This window comes from Staurois parvus, unplaced genomic scaffold (genome assembly GCF_062004578.1).
Source record: "Staurois parvus isolate SC_StPar_1 unplaced genomic scaffold, SC_StPar_1.0 ptg000397l, whole genome shotgun sequence".
Lineage (NCBI taxonomy): Eukaryota > Metazoa > Chordata > Amphibia > Anura > Ranidae > Staurois > Staurois parvus.
The window spans coordinates 724,765-752,500 of NW_028318193.1; the positions used below are offsets into that span (position 1 = coordinate 724,765).

Genomic DNA, 27,736 nt, shown 5'->3' on the forward strand with positions numbered 1-27,736 from the left:
TAATCTATCCTCTCTTCTGCTATTTATCAGCCACTTGTCACTTGTTTTACTAAGCAACTATCTCTCAGTTCAGAAAGGAAAGCACAAGGCAGAACTGAGAACCGAGGCAGAAAATATCTTTTACAGCAATATGTTTGGCTATTTATGTGAATATAAAAGCATAATTGCATACTAAAACTGGCCATAGATTGATCAAAATGGGGCCGGTTCAACAGAAACCATACTAATTTCAATCCATCTATGGGCAGGCTGGTTGTACTGAAGTCTATCTATCGGCTTCAGTACAACAAGTCTGTCGGGTCTGTTTGTACAATCACTACTGGTGGCTATAGCCAACAACTGTGATCATTCTATTCTGATGGTGGGGAAATCTCTCTGTCAGAAAACAATAGCACAGTGGGAGGGATTCCCCCATCAACACTGACTGTATTTCTTTTCATTAACAAAGCTGTTGAAGCAAAGAAAATTGCATAATGTATGGCCAGCCTAAAGGAAGATATGAAAAGCCTATGACCTTTGAATTGTGCAGGTAGCATAAATCAAGCCAAAAGGTCTTAGAATAAGTCCAGCTTCTATGCATGTGTGTTGTTGGAAACCTATTAAGAAAGCTAAGTAAGCATGCAGGTACTGTTTGTAACTTGAAGTTTCATTGGGTTTGCGTATAAAAAGAAACTTTAGCTCTGTTTTAAATCAACTAATATATCTTTTTATATGGTATCTTATGGGTTCCTTGGTTGACATATGAGAAATTCCCAGCCTCCTTGATGGAATTATTTTTTTAATAAAGAAAAAATTTTAATAAGAGGAACTTCCACGAAAATGTATATGCATGACTTCAAGGTGGTTATGAAAAGATTTAGGAATTATGTCAGGAGAAAAGTTCAAGAATAGTCAAAGGATCACTCAGACCACCAAGTTCTTCCGTTTAAGATATTATAATACAGCAGTGTAAAGCCACGGTGCACTTCGTAAGCCTAAAGTATAGGTGAATTGCTAGCATGGATCCACAAGAAAGTAATTCATGTTTCCGAAACTACACTACAGTTGCAAGAAAAAGTATGTGAACCCCTTGGGATTACGTGGAGTTTTGCATGAATTGGGCATAAAATGTGCTCTGAACGTCATCTAAGTCACAACAATAGAAGAACACAGTCTGCTGAACATAATACTACACAAACATTAGATGTTGCCATGGTTTAATTGCACATAACATGTAAACATTCACAGTGCAGGGAGGAAAAAGTATGTGAACCTTTGGACTTAATAACTGGTTGACCCTCCTTTGGCAGCAATAACCTCAACCAAACATTTCCTGTAGTTGCAGATCAGACCTGCACAACGATCTGGAGTCATTTTGGACCACTCCTCTTCACAAAACTGTTTCAGTGTAGCAATATTCTTGGGATGTCTGGTGTGAATCGCTCTCTTAAGGTCATGCCACAGCATTTCAATCGGGTTGAGGTCAGGACTCTGACTGGGCCACTCCAGAAGGCGTATTCTGTGCTGTTGCAGCCATTGTTTTGTTGAATTACTTGTATGCTTTGGGTCATTGTCCTGTTGCATCACCCATCCTCTGCGGAGCTTCAGTTGGCGGACAGATGGTCGTACGTTTTCCTGCAAAATGTCTTGATAAACTCTGGAATTCATTTTCCCATCAATGACAACAATCCGTCCAGGCCCTGAGGCAGCAAAGCAGCCCCAAACCATGATGCTCCCTCCGCCATGTTTCACAGTGGGGATGAGGTTTTGATGTTGGTGTGCTATGCCTTTTTTTCTCCACACATAGTGTTGTGTGTTCTTCCCAAACAACTCAATCTTGGTTTCATCTGTCCACAGTATATTTTGCCAGTAGTGCTGTGGAACATCCAGGTGCTCTTTTGCAAACTTCAAACGTGCTGCAATATTCTTTTTGGACAGCAATGGCTTCCTCCGTGGTGTCCTCCCATGTACTCCATTCTTGTTTAATGTTTTCCTTATTGTAGATGTGTCAACAAAAATGTTAGCATGTGCCAGAGATTTCTGTAGGTCTTTAGTTGATACTCTGGGATTCTTCTTTACCTCATGCAGCATTCTGCGCTGTGCTCTTGCAGTCATTTTTACAGGACGACCACGCCTAGGGAGAGTAGCAACAGTGCTAAACTTTCTCCATTTGTAGACAGTCTGTCTTACCGTGGACACATGAACATCAAGGCTTTTGGAGATACTTTTGTAACCCTTTCCAGCTTCCTGCAAGTCAACAATTCTTGATCGTAGGTCTTCTGAGAGCTCTTTTCTGCGAGGCATGGTTCACATCAGACAGTGCTTCTTGAAACCAGTAAACCCAAAACAGGTGTGTGTTTTTCAAGGGCAGGACAGCTGTCAGCAACACATCCAATATCATCACACTGATTGGAGTCAAGGTTGGCTCACTCCTGGCTCCAATTAGCTCTGGGAGAAGTCATTAAGCTAGGGCCTCACATACTTTTTCCTCCCTGCACTGTGAATGTTTACATGTTATGTGCAATTAAACCATGGCAACATCTAATGTTTGTGTAGTATTATGTTCAGCAGACTGTGTTCTTCTATTGTTGTGACTTAGATGACATTCCGAGCAAATTTTATGCCCAATTCATGCAAAACTCCACGTAATCCCAAGGGGTTCACATACTTTTTCTTGCAACTGTATATTGCCAAAAGTATTGGAACACCCCTCCAAATCACAGGTATATACAATCAAGCACCTAGGCATGCAGACTGCTTCTCCAAACAAAGAATGGGTCGCTCGCAGGAGCACAGTGAATTCAAGCGTGGTATCATGAAAGGTCGTCACCTGTGCAATAAGTCCATCCATAAAATTTCCTTGCTACTAAATATTCCCTTGGTCAACGGTTAGTGGTATTATAACAAAGTGGAAGCAACTGAGAACAACAGCAACTCAGCCACGAATTGGTAGGCCACGTAAATGACAGAGCAGGGTCAGCACATGCCGAAGTGTACAGTGTGCAGAAGTCACCAACTGTCTGCAGAGTGAATAGCTAAAGACCTCCAAACTTTGTGTTGCTTTCAGATTAGCACAACAACAATGCATAGAGAGCTTCATGGAATGGGTTTCCATGGCTGAGCAGCTGCATCCAAACCTTACATCACCAAGTGCAATGCAAAATGTTGGATGCAGTGGAATAAAGCATACTGCCACTGGACACTAGAGTTTGGAGTGGGGTGGAGGAACTTGACTGGCCTGTACCTTTGGGATGCATTAAAGAAGAGACTGTGAGCCGAGCCTTCTTGTCTGACATTAGTGTCTGACCTCACAAATGCGCTTTTGGAAGAATGGTCAAACATTCCCATAGACACACTCCTAAACCTTGTAGACAGCCTTCCCAGAAGAGTTGAAGCTGCAAAGGGCGGGCCAACTCAATATTGAACCCTACGGACTAAGACTGGGATGCCATTAAAGCTCATGTGCGTGTAGAGGCAGGTGTCCCAGTACTTTTGGCACTATAGTGTATGTCCAAGTTTGCTACACAGACATACGAATTGATTAATGAATGTGCACTTAAACTACAGTGGCTATAGTCATTGATGGCTGGAAGAGTTCAATAAATATATAAAAATCAATATTGTATGAACACAATTACCTTTGATTACTTCTGGTTCTTCAACAGCTTGTTTTGGGGGTTCTTCTGCTAAATACAACATGAAATTGTGAATTACCAAACTGTTTTTGTAAACTCCTATAATTGAGCTATCAGAAAAGTAAAAATACTAATAAGAAAAAGATTAACGGCATTTAATCAATATAGGTTTACTTTGGTTACCATAAAAAGCATTGGAATTTTTTACCTGGTTGTTCTAGAATAAGTTCCTTTTCTTGTTCTGAAAAGAAATACAGTTCACATTAAAGGGAATCTATCACCAAGAAAAGAGTTCCTGCACATATAACAATTCAGTAGTTAGATAAGATTTCATGTCTTTGTCAAGCCTCTCAGAGTGCAAATTAAAATTTTAACACAAGAATGCACTCATCCCTGAAAACATTTACTACAGTATATAATTTATTAATTAATATAATTACCTACTGCATAAAATATAATATGTTATGTTAAAAATATAGATATGCCACCTTTTAATGCAATAGCTAGAATCCCCTCTTTCATTATTTTTACATCTATTTTTCAAATTTAAATATTTAATATATGATGTATCCTTTAACACAAGATGTACAGCTCATTATGGGCTTTCTAAAGAGAAAGCAGAGCAAGGATGTCTTGGAAGGAGCGAAAAGGATGGTTTGGGTGACATTTTAAAATGAGGCTGGTGATGTAGCTTGGAGAAGAATTATGGATGGCTTTGTATGTTGTGGTTAGCATTTTGAATTACATGCATTGGGTGAGCAGAAACCAGAGAGGGATAGCAGAAACTCAATAATTAAATGGGTGGATGAGTCTGGCAGAAACATTTATAATAGTCTGAAGGGGGATAGTGTGCAGAGAGGTGGTGGCAGTTGTCAAAAAGGGACACATTTTGGTAATTTTGCAGAGATAAAGACTGCAAGATTTGGACAGTGATTGAATGTGGGGTTAAAAGGATAGGTCAAGGTCCAGGATTATACCTAGGACCCTGGTCTGAGGGGAGTTGTTGATTGCAGCACTGTTGATCTTGATGGAGAAGATGGGGAGGGAACATGAGGGGGAATATTATGAACTCAGTTTTGAAAAAATTGAGTTTAAAGATTTGGTGTGTCATCCATGATTTAGTGTACATGATTCATATGTCTCATACCTGCAGTTCACTCTTCTTTTTGTTGGCCTGGATAGCTAGATCAACTGAAAGACCATCTTCAGCTTTGCAGCAAGACTCCTTTAAGGACTTAACTCTCATTTGACAGATTGCATAATGTATGTCAGTGTCTATCAGTAATGACACATCAGAAGCAGGGGACTGGCTTTAAGTATATTGTGCAGTATAATGTATAAAGTTTAATAAGAAGTAGACTGGAATTTTAAGGAAGCTGTAGGTACTCTGGAGGAGAGAAAGCTCACAAATTAGAGGTCACAAAGGCTTATTATATACCTTTTAAAAATATGACAAAATGAATCTAGACACCAGAGAGGGTTTCTAAAATATAATGTTGGAATTCAATAATTCAAAAATATTAAATATATTCCAACTGCTAAAGTTATTTACTGATGAGTGAACTGAGCTATCCCTCTTCTTTTGTCCAGATCTGATATGCATATGAAATGTGATGTATGAATACAAGGGTGTGATGTGTGAGATTTATTTTTCACTAAGGCATAGTGCTAAATATCTGAACTAAAAGTTTCTATATTGCTGCGAATGAACATACAAACTAGTTTCATGTTAAACACTGATCTTTGTAGAAATAGTGCTTTGTTATAAAATATAAACATTTAAAAGGATAGGTCAAACTGATATATTCAGTTATATTTTTAAGTTATTAAATCATTTTTTGTGTTCTTATGTCTCTTAAGGGCTCTTGGGTCACCAGTTCCATACACTTTCAGTGGCAATTAGAAGAAGCTTCCACCTTCAATTATTTTATCTCATGGAGAAAGTGTCAGAGGAATGGGAGCACCCATGTCTGAGCAAGCCTGTAACTCCAGAGTGAGCAGGAACATGTCAAGAGATAAAACAACCCAATGGGTGACACAGCTCATTGGAAATATTACTTCTGCTTGGACCATTTAAAGAATATAAACCCAACATTTCTTATTCCTGATATGTGACTTCTATACCATTTAATTTTATGAAAACTTATTTTTATTTTAGTATTGCTGGTGTTCCTTTCAGTCCTTCTGCGTGCATATTAAAAACTGACCACACTAGGCATGAGGCCACAGCATGGTCAGTGTTCTGGCTGTGCTGGGAACTCATCCTGCTCTCCTCCAATGGTCAGACTTCTGCTGACACACACCCCCTGCACAGCTATTCACCGGAAAGTTCAATGTACTGCAGTTTCAACTCTCCCAGCTCCTTATGCAGCAGAGAACAGAGGATCATCACTTATCACTTATAAAAGGGGAAACAGAGGGTATGTACAATTATGTATACATAAATGGTTTGCCTTTCATTTCTATTTTAAACTCAATAAGTTGTTTTACAAGGTGAAAGTTTACTTTAAGTATTTTATTAGAGTTAATTATAATTGTATAAATGTAATCATTTAAAAAATTAGAAACCAGCACAGTTGTTTATCATAAAACCTACACGGTGTGCTTCTTGTGCAACAGTCCTTACTAACCATACTATCATGCAAATAGCTTTTTAGAGTGGATATTAACTGACCAATGATGGACTTTTCATTAGGCATGTTCACATATTTTATTAGAAAGCTGCTTTACCTTAGCCTGCATTTCCAGCATAGAAATACTTTGGCTTCTAAATAATGGTATCACTTGGAGTCTTGGAAACAGGTTTCATTTTGCTTATGGTAATTTGATATTTTTCTGGTTCTTGTAATATGGAAAGATCTTAATTGAATACTTATTAAAATGGCAACTAAACCTCCACCACAGGGCAGGAGTCCCCAGTACTGGCAATATTCTCCCTAATCCAAAATCCTGACTTTTTGGATTTTCACATTTGAAATAAATGTATTTAAAGTGTTACTAAATCCATGACTCTGAATTCACTATATCTGGTCTCCCACAGTACATGGAAATGTAATTATTTTAGTAAATATAAGCTGCTAAATACCTTTTCTCATCAGCAGTATATAGCAGTCCTGCGGCTTCTAGCACCGTCTGACCAGGCATTGATTAATGCTTATAGGAGAAATTTTCATTATCATCCTTTCCTATGAATGAGGCTGCATGACCCCTGACCATCTGTCTGGACCAGGGGCGGACTGACAATTCATGGGGCCCCCGGGCAATAGGGGGATCATGGGGCCCCTGTGTCCTTGCCCACACTCAAAAAAAGCCTACAAAAGGTACCAGGGGCATTTCATTGGGGCCCCCTACTGACCCCGGGCCCTCGGGCAGTGCCCGAGTTCTCGAATGGTCAGTCCGCCCCTGGTCTGGACATTGCTAATTGGCCCTGTGCTGATCACATACACCCTTCCCCCAAGAAAAAAAAAACTCTAGCAATACACCCCAATTTGAGAATATGCAGAGTGCAGAGTGCCTCCTAGGGTATTACTATGAGCAGAAGGAGTGGGAACTGTGGAAGAAGGAGAGGATCAGAGAAGACAGGATCAAACTGCATTTTTACACAATGTGGGAGATTAACACCTTAGGTTCCACAGTGAGTATAACTAGCATGCTTTACTGCACATACAGACTAAGTTTACTGTTGTGGATTTAGTATTACTTTAATAAAAAAATCAAGAAAATCAAAATAAATAAAATATATGTGGTGCTATAACACCTTACAAAAACCTAATCTATGCATACAACCATTACAAACAATTACCATGGTGCATGAAAATATAATTCAGAAATATGATTACCTCCACTTCAAATATATATCTTTGACAACGTCCATTGACAACTACCCATGAGTTCAAATGTATACCTCATCCAACCCAAATTGGGGAGGCATAAGGATGGGAGCATATCCAATTACAATATAAAATGTTCACAATCAAGATGTATACAGTATTTGCTGATGAGGTGCTGTATGTGTAGTTTGCTTTCATGCAGATCCAAATTATACCATATCCTTTGTACCATAATCATGAATAAACACCAATGAAGAATTGCAGATACACACTTTGCTCCTGGGAGCTGAACCCCTCCACTAAGGCTACTTTCACACTGAGGAGTTTTTGAAGCATATTTGCATTAAGATAAGGGCTTTAAAAGCTCAAGAAAAACACTTCCCTATGTATGTGAACGTATATCTATGTATGTTTTTACACTGAGGCATTGTGCTTGTAGTGCGGCTCCAGCTTTCAGTATCTTTGGGGCATGTTTGGGGAGTTAAAAAAAAAGTCCCAAAAACACCTCTTCTCATTGAAATCAACAGAAAACGCCCGAAAAGTGCCTCAAAAACGCCTGAACAGCACATCAAAAATGCCCGAGAAGCATTTTTGGTTGCAGTTTTTAAGTCACATGTCCTTTAAAAATGCTCAGAAACTGCGGCAAAAGCGCAGTAAAAACGCCTATGCATTTTTGCTGTTTTTTTGCGTTGGATCAGTGTGACAGTAGCCTTAAGATCCTGGAGGGTTCAGTATGGATTGCAGAGGGAAGCCTAATTCCCTTAATCAGATTTTATTACATTCAAAAAATTTTAGAAACATAAATAAATAAACAAGATAAACAAAGTACAATACACCACAACAAAAAGGGCCAAAAGAAAAAACCAGAAACTTACAAACACACTAAGAGAATACCTAAATCCCAATGACATAAAAGAGTAAATGATATAATAAAAAAACTTACAAAAATTCAACTCTACATATAGGCCCTGCTTTTAATGATGAACAATACAGCTATACTTAAAATGGCTTCAAACTCAATACCGTACTCATATGATCTAACCAAGGTGACCAAATTGCATCAAACCTCTTTAATGAGTTTCTAAGAGAAAAAGTATGCATCTCATAAGAAATGCACTTATTAAGATTGAATGTAAAGTCAGATAGAGCCAGAGGGTGCAGGAAAGTCCACTTAAGGGCAATTTGCCTACAGGCCTCAAACACGTGCAACAGTGATCAGCACTGGTGGCTTAAGCACACAAAAATCAATGTAGTCCAGTAGGCATGTAAGTGGGTCCACTAGTAGGTTCACATCTGAAAGCCCATTGAATTTGCCCACCACCTCCACCCAATATCACTGGAGCTTTGGGCAGTGCCACAATAAGTCTAACCTTGAATTGCTGCATCTGGGACAGGACAGGTCAGGTCTTAAGCCAATAGCACACAAAAACTCTGTGGTCCTATACACCCTAAGAAGAATAAAAAACTGGGAATCCTAATTCCCACGAGTAAAAAATAGGCTTGTTCCATATAGATAATAGCAGTGCCTTGCTATGGACCTCCTAACAAACCATGTAATGTATCCTCTGCTCATTAAAAATAATTATTTCTTAGGAAATATTAGAAAAGTAAACAAAGGTCTCTAGGTTGCATCTAACATTACTATCTACCTTTATCACTGGCAATGCCCTTTGTTCAAAATAGCATTCAATACACAGTGAAGGATGGTTCCAATAGCACTGGTTCCAAAGGCTTAACAAATAGTATGCATTATTCTCCCATTTTACTATGTGTACAATACTGCTTTACCCTAAGGAGAAAAAACTCATAGGGGAGATGCCAATCACAAGTCCAACTATACATTAAAGATTTGAGCTCACAGTTCTATGGAATAGTGCCCAAATAGTATTATCCAAGTCTCAATTATGCTGCTAGTGGATGTCACTGCAGCATATCATACATTCCAGGCCTGTCTCCCCTGACTACCTCAGAAGTGTGGCTTATATTTAAATTTACCATTGTAATTGTTTTTAATCTTTCTATGAATAAAACATGTTTTCTAAGGGGTTACAGCTCCAGATATATTTGATTTATTTTGTTATCTTGGTTTTTGATTAAATACATTTGGATTTTGGAACGTGGAAGTCCAAAAAGCAAGGGTTTGGATTAAAGGACAAAATCTTGACTGACATGAAATGGATTATGATGCTTTAGCATTGTTCTGTTTTTGAAACATGGCTCTGATTCCTGATCTGGCCATTATTGTGAACAATGGTAGCTCAGAGTTTACTTCCCCATTCCAATCTGGCATGAGGGTAAGGACAAAAACTTGAAACATGAAGTGCAGCTTGCAAAATCTTCCTGCGTTAGGGGAAAACAGACTTTTATGACAGGGAAAGCTTTGGCACTTTTGGAGCTTTCAGCCTAGACACCATACATTAATCCTTCACTGTGATAGGTGCCACCACTGGTCAATAAGGATGTCTGAGAGCAAGGAAGAGTGGAAAAGTTTCATAGCAGAAAGTGCCTTTCAAAATAGTTTGATTAGAATTTTGAAGGCTGTCACAGATATCTGCACTTCCCTTTTAGGAATTGACAAAAGCAGGCAAATAAGATCCCATTTTGATTTAGGAAATATTTTGTCCAAAAACAAACTTTGTTTTTAATATATATGCAAAATGTAATATTATCTGTTATGATGTTGATCCCTGTTACATGAAGCCAGTATTGTGTCCGAAATTGCCTAAGCTCTAGTTTTCTGCACATCCATTTCCTAAAGTTATATGAGATATGATAGCTCATGGATTGAATCATAGCAACATAGTAAGTTATCTCAGTGCTTCTTGAATGACCCAGCAAAGAAGGAACCCTGCTACTTGTTGGTAGTTTTACTGTGATCAAATGGATTGTATGTTATGTGAAATAAAAAATATAAAATAATTATTATGGAAAAATACAGAATGAAAGCTATGATTCTAGGTGTCTGTGAATCTTACTTTCAAAGTAAATAGTTTGGATTATACTGTATATAACAATTAAGTATAAGGATCATTGGGCTTGATATAGTCGACTTGTTTAGTCATGCAGTACCTGCTTGTGATGGCACTGTAGGCTTTATCTCCTCCTTTTCAGGTTCTAAATAAAATAATATTTGTGAGAATTGCAAACAAAATCTTAACAAACACACACACACACACACACACACACACACACACCACACTGCTTTTACCTTTTATTTCTGCAGGGGGTTCCTCTTTTTTCTCACGAACCTCTGCAATTATATTAGATTTTAAAGTTAAAGTGGATGTATAGTGAATACATATATTTACTATTACTGATTGTTATTGTAGTACAGTATTTACTTAAAGAAGCAGTAAACCCTAGCTGAATGCCATCTAGTTTTTTTTCTAGCACCAGGTAGCAAATACAATGCCATGAATTTCATAACAGCTGTGATTCCTATAGAGTGATGCTGTGATTGGCCCACAACAATCGCATGGTGCCTGGGCCAATCACAGCACCTTGTACCATGTGAAAGCTGTGGGCCAATCACAGCATACAATAATAGCCACAGCAGTTATGAATGTTACCCATTCATGACAGTTCAAAACATTACTGTTACAGTGATCGTCACTGTAACTGCAAAGGGTAAGAAAAAAAAATCCCTGAACACCCCTCTCCCCCCAGAGTAGTACAGTTTCACTACAGTGACAATGAACTAATCTGATTAAAGTATGCAAAAATAATAGTAAAAAATAAAAAAATTTAAACATTTGAACAAAAAATTGTTATGCTTTTCGTTAACATACTGTAACAGTCAGGATCCCTGACCACTGCCACACTAGTCATGATAACGCTGTAAAGCACTGGTGACAGTATACAAAAAAAGGGTGAAAAAAAATTGATTTTATTTGTTCACTTTCCAAAAAAAGTGACAAAAATTACAACTTGCCATGCCTCTTACTAAATTCCTCAGCCTGTCTACTTTCCAAAAAGGGGTCATTTGGGGAATATTTGTACTGTCGTGGACAGGGGCGCACTGATCATTTGGAAACTCAGGCACTGCCTGAGGGCCTGGGGTCAGTAGGGGGCCCCATGAGATGCCCCTGGTACCTTTTTCATAGGTTTTTTTGAGTTTGGGCAAGGACACAGGGGCACCATGATCCCCTATTGCCCGGGGGCCCCATGAGTTGTCAGTCCGCCCCTGGTCGTGGAAATGTAAGGGCCTCAACAAATGAGATAGACCATCAGTACATCAGGATTGATGAATATTCAAATATATATATACCATAGCATGCCAATATGTAACATTAAACACAGTTTTAAAATGAATTATAAAACTTAAAATGTTGGAAATATATATATATGGATTTACCCCTTCATGGTATCATCAATTGGGAGAGTTGAAAAAACGTATGTGACAGTCTTTACATACAAATATAAATCCCAACACAGGTGTGCAACTCAATATAAAGTGCTCCTTATTTATATGCAGATCCATAAGTACTGTAAACTATGTAGATGTGGATCTATCACTTCCCCTTAGCATCAATAAGGAAAATTAAAAAAAAATGCATAGACTTCTCAATATGCAAATATAAGTCTCAATATAAGCATCTAAAACTGTGAAAAGTCCTCTGTGCTAATATGCAGATCCAACAATTCCTCTAATATGCACTAGTATTGTGACTGTGCACTACCCCCAAATGTACTCCCACTCACCCAGGGGTTGGGCTCTCTGCTATGCTGCTAAAGTAGTCAAACAAACATGTATCAATAAGATAAAATAAAATGAACAATACACTGACTGGTGATACAAAGCAGCTGACATAAATAGGTAGTATAAGAACCTATATAATAACTGAACAATATGAAGGGCAGCGCTAAACATACAGTAAAATGATTAAAACATATCAAAAAATGATACAGTACAAAATATCAAATAAATGTCCGTGAGAACGAATGGTGCAAACCAAAATAAATTAAATTAAAAATGTGTTAAAATAATGTCCATCCACACCATAAAAGTGCTCTTGCTTGTAGTAAAACAACTTCAAACTATACATGCCGTCACCATCTCCCAGTGAATTGAAAACTCACCAGAAATGATGGCAGCTACTACAACAGCATAAACACCCATATATTTAAGCAAGAAGGAACACATATGTCTTGACGTGAAACTTTGTGAATGCATGCCATTCTGTCTGGCCGGGCTGTGGTGAAATAAAGCTTGCCAGGAGCAAAATATACTTCCAATAGTGTAGTATTTATTAGATAACAAGTGAATATAAGTGCATAAAACCGAAAAGCATATAACAAAAACTGTCAGCTTACATGAACAGCCGCTGTGACCCGGGATTGTGCAGTGGCGTGATGTCAGAACTGAAAACTCCTCTCCAACACGCTTCGACCAATCAGACATTATCAAGGGGCAATACAGTGCTGACATCCCACATATTTATATAGTATCGTGTATACTCACTCTTACCATCTATCAAACAGGGACCGGAACCGGAAGTATAAAACATCCATCTTGGAAAAACTGGAAGTGATGATACCGCCATCTTTAAAAGGTTCATTACTGAATATCTAATTGAAACCAGATGTAAGTAGCCCCCATCTTAAAAAAGGGCAAAATTAGTGGTGCTGCCAGCTTACAATGGGTCAGTGGATGTGATATCCACATAAATGGAATAGATGGATGTGTTATCCATCCATTCATATGGTCAGTTGATGTGTTAACCACATAAATGGAATTTTAGCTACCCTATATTTAGCTTCCATTTATGTCCCTGTTTGATTGATGGTAAGAGGGTGGATACGAGATACTATATAAATATGTGAGATGTCAACACTGTATTACCCCTGGATAATGTCAGATTGGATGAAACACATCAGGGAGGAGTTTTCAGTGCTGATGTCACGCCACTGCACGATCCCGGGTTGACAGCGGCTGTTCATGAAAGCTGACAGTTTTTTTAATATGATCTTCGGTTTTATGCACTTATATTCACTTGTTATCTAATAAATACTACACTATTGGAAGTATATTTTGGAGTTGTTTTACAAAAAGCAAGAGCACTTTGATGGTGGTGGATGGACATTATTTGAACACATTTTTAAATTTCATTTATTTTGGTTTGCACCATTCATTCTCACGGACATTTATTTGATATTTTATTATATGTTTAGCGCTGCACTTCACATTTTTCAAACAAATATGTATGATGTTATCCAAGGGTGCAACTTGGCTCTCCAATTGATCCTCCATTCATAAGCCTCCTCCACTCTTGTCCTTCACTTCTGATACACCTCTCCTATCCTCCTATAAATGTTAAATGGATCCAGGAAAAGCAAGGGAATAAAGGAGGGCAAATCCAATCATAGCGTAGTATACTATTTTATATATATAATATAATATAGTATGATAATGCACTCATATTGTCTATATATGTATTCAGCATATAAGATAACTATTACCCAAGACCAGAAAGTGTGCATTCCACCAGCCAGATGTAACGTCACTGGAACCAGAAATATGGACACAGCCCAACACATTCAGGTTCCTGAAGACAACCGCAGACAGGGTGAAATGCGTTGGTCGTGGTCTATATTTCCAATTCCGGTGATGTTACATCAGACTCATGAAGCGCACACCTTGGTGGCGCTTCTAGGTATTGAGTAATAGCCATCTTATATACTGAATACATGCTATATATACACACAATGTGAATGTATTTTTTATACTGGATTTTTAAATAAAATTGTACCTTACACTATGATGAGTCTACTTTCAGCATTGGATAACATTATACATGCTTGTTTGACTACTCTAGCTGCATAGTAGAGAGTTGTCCATCCCCTTTAGTGAGTGTAGGCACACTCAGAGGGGTGCACAAGCATAATATTGGTGCAAAGAAGTAATGGATCTACATATTAGCACAGAGCACTTTTCATGGAGGTTTTGTCACTTATATTAGGGCTTATATTTGCAGATAGAGACTGCTGGTGTTGATGTTTATGCAAATTATAGTTCTAAGTATATTAGCTTTTGAGTAATCTGAGGGATATTTAATCCTGAAAACAACTTCTGTCACACATATTATTGATTTTAGCACTTTTTTATTGATCACTTGGCATGCTTTTCACTGTTAAAATATACCATAGTTTGTAGATGCTATAACGTTAATATACACTTATTGGGATTTTTTTCAACCAAAGACATGTAGCAGAATACATTTTGGCCTAAATTTATGAAGAAATTTGATTTTGTTGAATATATTTTATAACAGATAGTAGAAAATATCCTTTTTTTTTTCCAAAATATTTGGTCATTTTTTGTTTATATAGCAAAAAACCCACCGGTGATCAAATAAACCTAAAGAAAGCTCTATTAGTGTAAAAAAAAGTATATAAATTTCATTTGCGGACAGTTTTGCGTGATTGAGCAATTACCAGTTAAAGTAGCGCAATGAAAAAGAGCAAGGATTAGCTTTGAAATGTCACAAAATTACACCATCATAGTTTTTTTTTCATTCAGCATATTTTACATATTCTTGTACACCTGCTTTATAATATAGCTGCACAAAATGTATTAATCACTCTAGCTTGAAATGCCATTTTAATTTTTTATAGTAAACATTCAGGATGCTAGAGAACCTAATCATGCATAAATATTTTAAATCCTATAATTTAAGATTGTATGGAACAAAACATTATTCATTCTCTCTTTTGTTATTCCCTGAGTCTCGAAACAATAGCTGTTCCTAAGCACATAATAAAGACCGATATGTAAAAGGACCAATGGGAAAAAAATAAAACAAACGCAACAAGAAAGATGACAAGATGCCATATCGAAATGTTCTGTGTAAAAATAACAGTTGAATTTACCAGGCCACTTACTCACATATAAAATCTTTATGAAAGACTTTGCCCACAAGAGAATACCCGGGCTTTCTTTCACTATCAGCAAAAAATGTTATTTATAGCTAGAGATGCAGTAACACTGGCGATAGATATTTTTTAGATACATAAAAATATACCAAAGAAAGCATGACATTAATTATATTACAGGTAGGCATGTGAGTTTGTAAACTAACTTCACATGTACACTAAAATTGTATGAATGAAACATAAAAGTTATATGCAGTTTGCATCAATTCTTCCTATCACACTGTGGGCTAGATAGTAAGAAAAATGTGTGTTCTAAAAAGCATGTCCTCTATTGTTTTTAGGAATTCAGTATAGTTCATTTGAAAAGCTTTGTAATGCTGTCTGTAGACATCAAGCAAACCTTGTAGTGGTAGTAAGCAAGTTTTCCCCACACTAATTATTTGTCATTTAGTGGCTTCTTCATTACAATATACACCTCTCAGAACTGTACAGGGGTGGTGGTGCAGGTCCAGGAGGGGATTAAGAAAAATATATACATCACTGGAGAGTGACACAACCCTCTTAAAATATACAATCTATTTTTTTGTAACATGGCTCTACTGTATTGTGGCTGTAGGGTAGCATATGTAGCACCAGCAGCCATTTTAGGGTAAATAACATAATCTATTTTTTTCTAGCCACCACTCCACAATAAGACTCCACAATAAGACCCAATTAAAATAGATAGATAATATCATGATCTATGTTGTCACAGTGAAAACAAAATTTGTCTAATGATAGTCATTACAGAATATTGAGAGAAGTATCGACCATTTCAATACATTTATAGAAGTAAGCATTGGTAAGTGTGAAATTACATCAATTAGATTTCTAAATTTGCTTTACATAACACTTGTTGTGTTGATCCTAAAGGTTTAGTTCACCTTTTCAGAAAAAATGTAACTAACACCAGACACCTTCTGCGCCCCCTGGTCCCTACTGTAGTTTCCTCTGGAGTTGCAGAGCTGTCAGCACCACCACAGGAAAGCATGGGGTGGGGAGGGTGTCTGGTGTTAGTTCACTTTTACATTTTTCTGTAGAGGCAGACTAAAACTTTAAGTAGATCCCATGAATTCCAAATGCAGTAGTAATTGAAAATATAGATTACACTAACTTTTTCCAGGTACTTGGAGATTATTAAAAACTAATCACACTTCTTACACTACATATATTTGTACAGTGGCCAGAATAATATTCTATATATGATATCCACTTTGATGTGAAAAATCACCATGGTAATTAAAAATAATGATTCTTAATCTTGATGAAATCTTTGTAGACAAGCTGTTGGAAAACATTTTTCTATGTTTTTCATTATTAACTGCTTAAGGACCGCCCTATAGCAGATATACTGCTACAGGGTGGCACTTGTGCACAAAATCATGTATATATACGTGATTTTGCATTGCCGAGTAGGGGGCGCGCGTGAGCTGTGAGCGCCCTACCCGCGCCGCCATTTGCGGCCACAGATGTCAATCACTGGGTCCCGGGCGGTAATTACATGCCGGCGCCTGGTGATTAGCGACAATCACCGATGGGGAGGAAGACTGTTTTGTTTACAAACGGTCTTCCTCCCTGTCAGCTCGAGCACACTGCTCGGGATGGCTGTGCACAGCACAGCCATCCCGATCAGTGTGCTTACAGTAAAGCACACCCCTCCGCCCCCTGGTAAAACACTCCCAGCACATAGTTAACCCTTTGGTCGCCCATCACATTAACCCCTTCCTGCCCAGTGCCATTAATACAGTGTCAGTGCTTTTTTTTTTAACACTGATCACTGTATTGGTGTCACTGGGGATGTCAGTGACACCTAGTTAGTTCCCCCCCAGTGTCAGAATGTCCGCTGCAGTCCCGCTAAAAGTCACTGATCTCCGCCATTACTAGTAGAAAAAATCCCAGTATCTATACCGCCATTTGTAAACGCTATAACTTTCATGTAAACCAATTAATTTACACGTATTGCGATTTTTTTTTTTAGCAAAGACATGTAGCAGAATATATTTTGATGAAATTATGATGAAATTAGATTTTTTTATTTTTTTACTGGACATGTTTGATAGCAAAAAGTCCAAAATATTGCTTTTTTCTCAAAATTGTTTATAGCGCAACAATAAAAAATGCACAGGCGATCAAATACCACCGAAAGAAAGCTCAATTCATGCACAAAAAAAGGCCAAAAATTTCATTTGGGTGCAGTGTTGTATGACTGTGCAATTGTCAGTTAAAATAATGCAGCCCCTTAACACAAAAAATGGCCTGGTCAGGAAGAGGGGTAAATCCTCAGGAGGGCAAGTGGTTAAGGAATGCAAATATTACCTGCTAGTACTGGCACAGTAATGTTCTCCTCTGCTATTTCAGCTTCTATAAGAAATTAAAATTATTTTTTAACAATGTTAGAATTTTTAATACATCATCAGAATAGAAAAAAAAATAGTAACAAAAAAAGTCATTAGTTGATATATCTATCTATCTATCTATCTATCTATCTATCTATCTATCTATCTATTAATTTATTTATTTTTTCCTTGAAATAATTGTAAATATTTGAAAAGATTTCCTCATAATGCAACATCACTGTATAATATTATTCTTCTAAATAAAACATTATTATTGGCTTTAACTTTAGCTTACTGAGTGTATTGAGCCAGAATTGACTTTTGTTTTATTAAAACAATTTCTCTACCTTTACCCGTACTTAATTATTAGAAACAGTTCCAGAAATTCACTGTACTTTAAAGATTTTGCCAGATAAGTATAAGAGACTTTTGAACTCCATTAAGAGAAGAATTCAAAGTTGTAGATTGCCAGGGGCAAAGACATAAGTTATATGGAAAGTGTAGGACACATGGGAGCCTCAGTTAAAGAATATATGAAATTATTTAAGTTCTGGCACTTTCTTGTTATACTGCTCATTGAAGGGTTGGAGACAAGAGAACAGGAAAGTTGTCAAATATGCAATATAATGCTATAGTTCTGAAAAGTGCTTGCCAGATGAATATTAACAGAAATTTTTTTTTATTAAAATAATTAAAATTGATATATTTTAGCACATACCACTTGGCAAGGTCACTGCTATTTCCATCTCTTCTTTTTCCTTTTCAGGTTCTACATTAAAAATTATGTTAGATTAGTACTTTCAGTGTTGAAAGGATCTGTATTTCCAATATATGTTCAAAGTGAACAATTACTTTGCTAAATCAACAGTAACTACTCCGATATTAAATCAATTGCAGTCAGTTTTTGCAGGCAATCTTGACATTTGCTCTACCATATACAAATACACCTATTTTGTTATCTTGTTATCTCTTATATACAATAAATTATGTTGAAATATAATAGGGCATAATCAAAAACAATGTAAGAGGGCCTCAAAAGAATAGCAGCTGAAAAGCATTATATTATAAAAGGGTATAAAAAGAATCCAAAGTCTTGAAACTTCATCAGCTACTGGTAAACAGCTTGAGAAAACAAAAACAAAAAAACTTCAGCATTGTTTCCACGCTCTCGCCGATGGAGGGGGGAGATCAGTGCAAAAAGCACGTTGTACCATCTGCAAAGTAGCAAAGAATCCTTCGGCAACAAAATAGTTCTCCACACATTATTCTCACTTTGTAATAATTGTTAGCCTATTAAAAACACAGAGCAATGGTGTTGTTAAAGAAATGGTGCTATTAAAGTATATAGACTAGAGAGGGATTAGAACACCTGTCAGTTTTTATTTCTGTCTGTGCCCCTGTTAAGGAGATTCCCCCTCTCTGTTTGTACTGTTTACCAGTATCTTTGCAAGTGAAAGTAAAGAAAATCCCAAATTTAGGATTGTCCCCAGAAAAGTAATAGAAGGGAAATCTTCCAATGGGGACACTAGTTCTGGTGACCTGGGGGTCCCCATGGGATTCCCTTAATTTGCAGAGATTTTCTGTCAATTCCTTTTTGGCTATGGGACAGAAGTTGAAGGGAAATCTCCAAAATGGGACACAGATGGTGAAACAAAATCTGACAAGGGTTATAATCCTCCCTTGCTCTATCCAAAATGAAAAAAAAAAAAGTTTTGCCTATAGTTCTTCTTTATGGCAATGACTGCTTTTCAAAAAAAAGAAAAACAACATCTAATCACTGCTAGAACTATGTTCTATAGACAGATGAAATATTGAGACTTCTGATAAAAGTACACAGCTTTATGTCTAGAGAAAACAAAACACTGCATGCCAACACCAAGAACAGAATTATCTAGATTATTGTGCTTTGGCATATGGAAATATTGTGTGTTGTGTTTGTTAAATAAGACTGTCTTTATTTATCATTATCACTTAAATGACAATCATACCACATTATATAAGGCAATCATTACAAATTCTGAAACATACATAGATAGGGACTGGTTTACACCAGCAGTTTTGGACTGCGTTCAGTAGCTTTACCCAGATTGTTCCCAAATCAAGGACAAGGAAAGTAGTCCTATTTCCTATGATTTCAGTTCACACCAATGCACTGAGTTTGTGTGCACTGAAAAAAGACATGCTTTGTTTTTGAAATGCTCAAGAACATGGTAAAAACATTGAATTAAAGCAAAAAGGAGAGGTAATAAAATACTAATTGCAGCATGTGTTAAAATGCATTGTGGAACAGAGTATTTAAAAATGTTATGCTGCTAAAGTGTTACATGTGCACTAACATAGGTTACCATGGTGTGAAAAAAGCTCTAAGGCTCTAGAAAAACATTTTTGACCTGTAGAATTAGCTATAAACATCAAGGTAAGAACAAAGCAGACCACAATACATTCTACAATATAAATGGTAGAATAACAAAGCAAACATGTTTGGTCCTCAGTTACTTCTGTAATCCACAGTTACTTTTGTGATAAAAAATATAGTACTTTAAAGGATAGCTTCACTTAAAAAAAATGCCTTTTTTTGCAGGTAAATAAATGTGATCAGCAGATCGCTGGTGCCATGCAGGACTCCTGCAAACCTGTCAGTGTATCTGTGTGCTTGTACCTTGTACGGGAAAGCAGATACACTGTGACAGGAAGAATCAATTAAGTACCACAGCGTTCAACAGCGCAGTGGTAGTTCTTTGAGAACTACAACCTGACAGCCGCAAAGGATGATGGGACTTGTGGTTCATTCATTCTCAGAACTTTGTGAATAAATGACATAGCCACATTGATTTCAAAAAGTGACAGCTAGTATGAGGAACTTCTCCCCATACTGCTGTCACAGGGAGAGAGGACAGCAGATGGCAGAGGCAGGAACATGTTACATGTTCCACCCTAAAAACGGGTGGACCGTGTAATAACATGTTCCCAAAGGTAAACTTATCCTTTAATGTGCAAATCTGAATACAGTGCTCACTGGACATGTGGCCTCCTTTAAAAATGTCTCAAATATCAGGGATGAATTATTTCATACATTATTGTACAGGGTAAGTACATTATTTCTAAAACTCACACCTGACTGGCTGCAATTTATTTATAAAGGCTGATGGACAAGACATTGACAGGCAAACAGTGTAACAGACAGACAGACACAAACAGACAATAACTGTAACAGAGAGGCATAGGTGTGTAACTTCTCAGGAAAATTGAAGCTCTATCTTCTTTTCATGTAGAGTAGAGTGAGCTTGGTAATATAGATTTGATGCAAAATATGTATGAAAAAAATAATCTGCGTTTACAAAAACTTTTCCATGTTGATTTATAATTCATGTGATGCTCCCAAAAAAAAACCTCTAGAGTTATATTATTGGACAAATTAAAGAGTTTGAATAAATGCAACACTAACAACAGTACATCACAAAGCAGTCTTGAAAGCAATAACATTGATCCCAGTAGCATTTATAATGGATTTAAACCCAAAAAAATGCAAGCAGGTTGAAAATTTTGCCCCAAAACGTGTTGTATTTTTTTGGTTTGGAAATTAGTTTCATTTTCTTTTAGTAATCTTTTGTGTGTGTGTGCGCGTGTGTGTACATTACCAGTGGTTCATGTACAGTGCAGTACACACTACCAGCTCACTGGAGTAAAGTTCTAGTATGATGTTATTTCATGAGTTACATCATTAGTGGCTACCCAATAGGCAAACAGCAAAGACTCCCTGCTTCAGAGTCAGAGAAGATGGCAGTGGTGATGACTGAGCTGTAATTGTTTAGCTGTCAGTGCTGAAGAAGGGCTGGAGGAGGGTAAGTCTGCCATAATATGCAAGTATGCTCTGTACCACTCAGCCTTGATGGTGATGATAATACGGTTTGTAAACAATTTTTAATATTTTACTACTTGAATGAAGACAGAGCAGTATATGAAGTTGTTCCTGACCTATGTATAGCTTTGTGACAGTATAATAAATTATTTTGGTGGTATTCAGTAAAAAACAATTGCCACATTTTTTTACTTTATTTTTTAAAGAATTACTTGATGTTACTTAAATAAACTATAAATACCTGTTAGTACTGGAACAGCTATTTTCTCTTCTTTTTCTGGTATTACTGGCACAGCAATTTTTTCTTCTTCCTTTTCCAGTAAAACTGGCACAGCAATTTTTTCTTCTTCCTTTTCCAGTAAAACTGGCACAGCAATTTTCTCCTCTTCTTTTTCTGGTAATATTGGTGCAGCAATTTTCTCCTCTTCTTTTCTTGGTAATACTGACACCACAATTTTCTCCTCTTCTTTTTCTGGTAATATTGGTGCAGCAATTTTCTCCTCTTCTTTTCTTGGTAATACGGACACCACAATTTTCTCCTCTTCTTTTACTGGTAAGATGGGCACGGCACATACTTCCTCTACTTTTTCTGCTTCTAAAAGACATTTTTTAATGACATATGAAAGTAGCAGTTCAAATAATTCTGAAGTCTGGCCAGCTGCCAAAACAATTTCCATTTGGTAGCCTCCTCCTCTCTAACCTTGGATTGTGGGTAGGCTAATGATGCCCTTAAGAACAATGTAGGACTACTGGTCTAGCATTGCACTTGATGATGTCAGCAATGGCATAGCCACATGACTGGAAAAAGTGGCAAATTTTGAGGACTGGTTGTCAAGTGGGAAGGGAGACTGTGGGGGCAAGGAATAAGGTATGTACAGTAAATCAATCTATTTGCATACCCCCTAGATCAAATGGGCAAAATACTCTAATACAGGTCAAGGTGGGAGTTTGAGGCTACCAAAAGGAGCTGGCCAGAGTTCAGCTTTATTTCAATAAAGAATGAAAATGTATATGCTAGGATAATGCAGTTCTTTCTTCCCCGCATTTACCATAGGAAAATAATAATTAACGAATGTCTGATTTAAGCAATACAGTATGAATTGTGCCTTTTTGAGTGATCCTAAAGCAAACATTTCCATATTTTAACTTAAACAGATCTATGAAAAAGAGCAATGTACACAATATAATAAGCCAGCACCCAAAAGTTAGAACTGACAGTATGAGTTACTGTAATCACTCTGAAAAGAAAAACATAATATAATATTGTAATTGCACATGATAATGAAGACAGCCACATGATATGGCTACCTAGGTTTTAGATTGCAGACACTGAGGTCCCATAAGCAGCAGGTTTTTTTAAGCTCTTGGCCATAGGGAAGCACATTTTTTCTCAATACAAAAGTGAATCTGTCACTTGTGCCTGTTGATTTCTATGCCATATTTAATTTAATAGCTTCCCTTTAAAACATTTGTGGACTGAATAATAATTATGCAATTGTGCCTTTGCCTTCACAACCTGTGCAAAACAAAATGTAACAATCACATTCAAAGATATTGTAAAATTTAAGAATGTTTCTATTTTTTTGACTTTGAAGAAAATATACTTTTGGTGCTAGAAAAACATTTTTTAGTTAACTTATATTGTGCTGCCAAGATCCTTTTTATTATTGTTTTTAGTGTATTTGACATGTACCACAGTTCTCTTCTTCCTTCCCCAAGCTACACAAGTAAGTCTAGCTTGGCACTGCCAGCTCCAGCCTGCTATTAGTATGTACTACTCAGTTATGTACTATTTACTGTATGTATAGTATAGAATTTAGGGAATCATTTTTTAAACAGAAAATACATAATTTGAAATGCCAAATGTGATTCTCTTTTGGTGAGTTGAAACTGTCTGTGGGTTTTTTTTTTAGTAAGCAAGTTGCCATACTGTCTATACAAACTGTCCAACAGACAATTTTTTTGCATAAAAGATAATTTGAGACAGAACAAGTTTTAACTCTCTAAAGCAACTATCTTGTGCTACCCTTTCTCAGTTGAATTGCTAAATCTAGTATCATGTCAATGAGATCAGATACTATAACCTAACAAGGTATGATAACAATGGGACAGAAAGGCTTTGTTTAGTGTTAGAATACCATGAGCTCATATTAGATTTGTTGCTCTACTTTTCTAAAAATTTATTGTAAATATATGAATAAATAGTGGGCAAGTTCTAAGTATGCAGTAAACAATTTTACCAATAAAAGTGCACAAATTCTGCAGATAGAATGTTTCAGGCTGCCATCCTGTCTATCATTGCAATCTGGATGAGTGCTCATTTCTGCTCTATCATACCGAACAAATATGTTACTTTCAGCAAAATTGATGGCTATAGAGTATGCCAACCCTGACAAGAGAGAACTGGAAAAAAAGGCGCTGTGGAAAATGCTCTCAGACAAGCACCTTAGTGGAGGTGCATCTTTATTGGGTGAGATAAAGTAGCAAGTATAATAAAATTAACCAGCCTGAAGTGGACAGTGTGATTCCAATGGACGGCCCGTCCGCTCTGAGGGGAGCTGAGATCAAAGAATGCTCCTGTCGGCTTCAAATCACGTGGTGTCAGCGTACCAGCGTCCTGGGTGGTGTCACCATGGCAAACGAAGGCAGTGTCCGGTGTTGGCTTCAGCTGGGAGCATATGTGGGGTTACCAAGACGACATGTTTCGCGCAGTTGCGCTTTGTCAAGTCTCTGGTAACCATGGCCGGCGGCCATTATATAGAAGACCATTAAAGGGAAGGCTGGCTGAGTGTAATTAGCAGGGGATGGGGTGTCAATCAGAGCGGACGGCTCGTCCTGAAGCAATGCTGAATACAAATTTAAAGGTACAGATTGCAAGTTATAAAAAATGATATGTATAAAAACAATAGCATTGGAAAGCATGATATACTTTCATCTTTAGTGAAATAAAGGTAATACAATAGCAAAAAAAAAAAAAAAAAAAAAAAACCACACAAGTTAAAAATGACATCACTGGTTCATGGAAGCTATGTCAAAAATTGCGTTTACAGTGAGGTAATTATGGGTATATGGGCAAAGAAGGGAGTAGGGAGAAGTGAATGCTAGGCATATGAAAATGACTGTATCAAAGGTATATGAAAATGACTGACAACCCTACTCTAGGTCACAGACTATGCTGTCTATGCCCCTTGAACAAATTGTTAGGATTCGCATTAACACATTTTTGTATTAGCACAAATTAGTACTTCTTGGAACTTGCACAGCAAGAAGTTCTTCTTTTTTAGGCTCTGCAAGAACAAACAGATGTAAGTTTAATGATAAAATACTAAATGCTACCAGTAGGAAGCCTGCATTTCAGTTAAAAACATAATGGATGGGAACTAAAGTTGTTTTCTTCCCATTTTACTTTGCTTGATGTCTCTAAAACACCCTTTGATTACTTAATTTGGCTGTGTGATAACTTGAATCCAAGTCTATGAATATAGTAAACTACATTTCTGTGTAGTCAGTCAATTGGTAGCTATCTTGCAATGCAATTTGTAATTCTTTGACCCAGAATTCAAAATATGTATAGTATTTTATAAGTGTTAAAAGCTTAACTACAGGCAAACAGCTAAATACACAGCTGAAATACATAAAAGTAATTTTGCCTGGCAAAGAATGTGTATCACTGTTTATGCAGTACTGAAATTGACATAGCCCTTCCAGACACCACAGTCAGGCACCTTTTACTCTCTTGTATCTTGAATGCATCCCTCTGCCCACTTTACTCTCCGCTATGAACATGTTCCTTCTCAGCATATTTCTAAGCAGCCCACCTGACTGACTCCTAGTTCTACCACTCCCTCTTCCACCCTGAGTGCTGCTGTATACAGCAGCCCATTCATTAGTCATTTTTTTTCCATTAAACCGATGGTTGAACAAAAAGAAAGGACTCCATTCCCCCATCCACTTTTTCAAGGTGGATGGGAGAATTCTCCCTGCTCAGCCTTTGTGCACTGACAACAGGGCGACCTCCCCACTGCCATAATACACTGGTTGGCACTACCAGCTATAGCTGGCAGTTGCAAAAATCCGACAGGGAAGTTGTACAGAAGTTGATCAGTAGAACCATCCTGACCATGTATAAATTTTGCCGATCCCTGCTAATCTGGCTGAATTTTGATCCATGTGTGGCTATCTTAAGGGATTGCAAAAGACTCCTACCAAGTTCATTTCAGGTACTTACACTGGTTATATAAACATTTATGATTTCAAGCAGAACTCCAGAAATATATATTTATATAACCCCCCCCCCCAAACCCCTGCATGCTGTGCAGAGTTTTCCCTATTTTAACATTTATTTGAACTTTTCTATCTTAAAAATGGAAAGAGACATCATATGATCATCCTTGGTCTTTAAATCTTGCTCTACACTAGCCTGTGAGAGGTGTCCGGTTGTGCCCGCACAACACTGCTGTAATGCCCACTCAATATGACTGGCATTTAGCAGACATCATGTCAATCTAAACTATTACTCAGCTTTACCTACATGTTAACAGTAGAAGACAATACCACCCCCCCCCCCCCCTTCCCCATCCCAGCCCTGATTCCAGTCCAAAGAAAACATTGCATGTGCACTGCTGTCACTCACAGAGCAGTGAAGGCTTCACAGGCAACAGTCAGATGCCCTGGTGATGTCAGGTTTGGAAGGAGAGAAGGGAGGATTAGTGTAGGCTTTTTGATACAGAATGCCTAAGACTCCTCTTGTAGAAAACTGTGGCATAGTTATTAAGAAAAGAAATAATGGGATAGATTTACTAAAACTAGAGCACTCAGAATCTGGTGCAGCTGTATACAGTAGCCAATCAGCTTCTAACTTCAGTTTGGTCAATTAAGCCTTGACAAAAAAAAACTAGAAGCTGATTGGTTTCTGTGCAGAGCTGCACTAGATTTTGCAATCTCCAGTTATAGTAAATCTACCCCAATAGATTTCTGAAACAGGGACAGCATTAGTTCTAAATTCAAACATTCTATTTAAATGAGTAACCTGGAAAATGTAATTGATGACAGTGTCTCTAACAAATAAAACAATAAATAGGCCAAATATAGCTTGTTAAAATGAGTAATTTTAATATGTACCCATTACAGTTGCAACTGGTACTTTTTCTTCTTTTGCAGGTTCAGCAACTAAAAGAAAAATTTTAGATACACTGTATTACACATGTATGCACATACACGTTTCTGAGAGATGATATGAGATGATAATGATTTTCAGGAACATCAGTTCAAGATTAAGATAATCTTGAACAGATGAATTCCATGTGTATGCATCAGTTCAATATTAGTATAAATAATACCTGCTGGGATTGGTAGGACCACTTCTTTTTCTGGCTCTGAGAAAAAAAAATTAAAATATGAACAAAATATAGTGTTATGCTTTGCTACAGAACTCATATAGTAAATATTATTATTCCAAATGTCACAGATTGAAGAGATGAAACTTAGGTCTGGGTTCCCATTACATTGATAATAATAATATCCTGTACTGGTGACAACGTCACTAGGGATGAGCAGATGGTTCAGTCCAAATGTAGTTGTGGACTGAACTTTGGCTGTTTGAGTGTTTAAATGAATACGCAAACTTTAGTCCAGTTCTCTGTTCAATAGGATCTGAAAATCATATATATACAGTTGTGTTCAAAATAATAGCAGTGTGTTGAAAAAAGTGAATAAAGCTCAAAATCCTTCTAATAGCTTTTATTTCCATACACACAAATGCATTCGGAACACTACACATTCTATTCCAAATCAAAACATGAAGAAAAATATATCAAAATTTGTGTTGTTCCTCTAAAAAAATTGAAGAAAAGTGAATATTAGACTGTTCAAAAAAATAGAAGTGTTTGTATTCTTCTTTACAAACTCAAACATTCACTATATGAACTGACAAATGTTTGAAGATGTTGCTTTCCTTTGAATCACTTAATTAATATTTAGTTGTATAAGCACTGTTTCTGAGAACTGCTGTACATCTGTGTTGCATGGAGTCAACCAAGTTCTGGCACCTGTGAACAGGTATTCCAGCCCAGGATGATTGGACTACATTTTTGATGTCACCCCACAAGTTTTCTAGTGGATTAAGATCCGGGGATTGGGCTGGCCACTCCATAACGTCAATCTTGTTGGTCTGGAACCAAGATGTTG

At 37.1% G+C, this 27,736-nt stretch overlaps 1 protein-coding gene across 50 annotated transcripts in view; it reads right to left on the bottom strand.

The window, feature by feature from the left end:
• The window catches only part of TRDN (triadin), a 974,263-nt gene that overhangs the window by 447,986 nt on the left and 498,541 nt on the right, over positions 1-27,736 (bottom strand). For 47 of the 50 annotated variants that reach the window (XM_089686429.1, XM_089686384.1, XM_089686382.1 and 44 more), the window contains 9 exons: positions 26,890-26,925; positions 26,672-26,719; positions 21,792-22,145; positions 18,410-18,460; positions 17,672-17,716; positions 10,653-10,694; positions 10,514-10,558; positions 3,823-3,855; positions 3,618-3,665 (listed from right to left, as the gene is read on the bottom strand). In XM_089686429.1, the coding sequence (XP_089542555.1) occupies positions 3,618-3,665; positions 3,823-3,855; positions 10,514-10,558; positions 10,653-10,694; positions 17,672-17,716; positions 18,410-18,460; positions 21,792-22,145; positions 26,672-26,719; positions 26,890-26,925 (702 nt within the window). The remainder of the gene's footprint in view (positions 1-3,617; positions 3,666-3,822; positions 3,856-10,513; positions 10,559-10,652; positions 10,695-17,671; positions 17,717-18,409; positions 18,461-21,791; positions 22,146-26,671; positions 26,720-26,889; positions 26,926-27,736) is intronic. The other 3 variants (XM_089686380.1, XM_089686426.1, XM_089686428.1) reach the window with 3 other exon arrangements.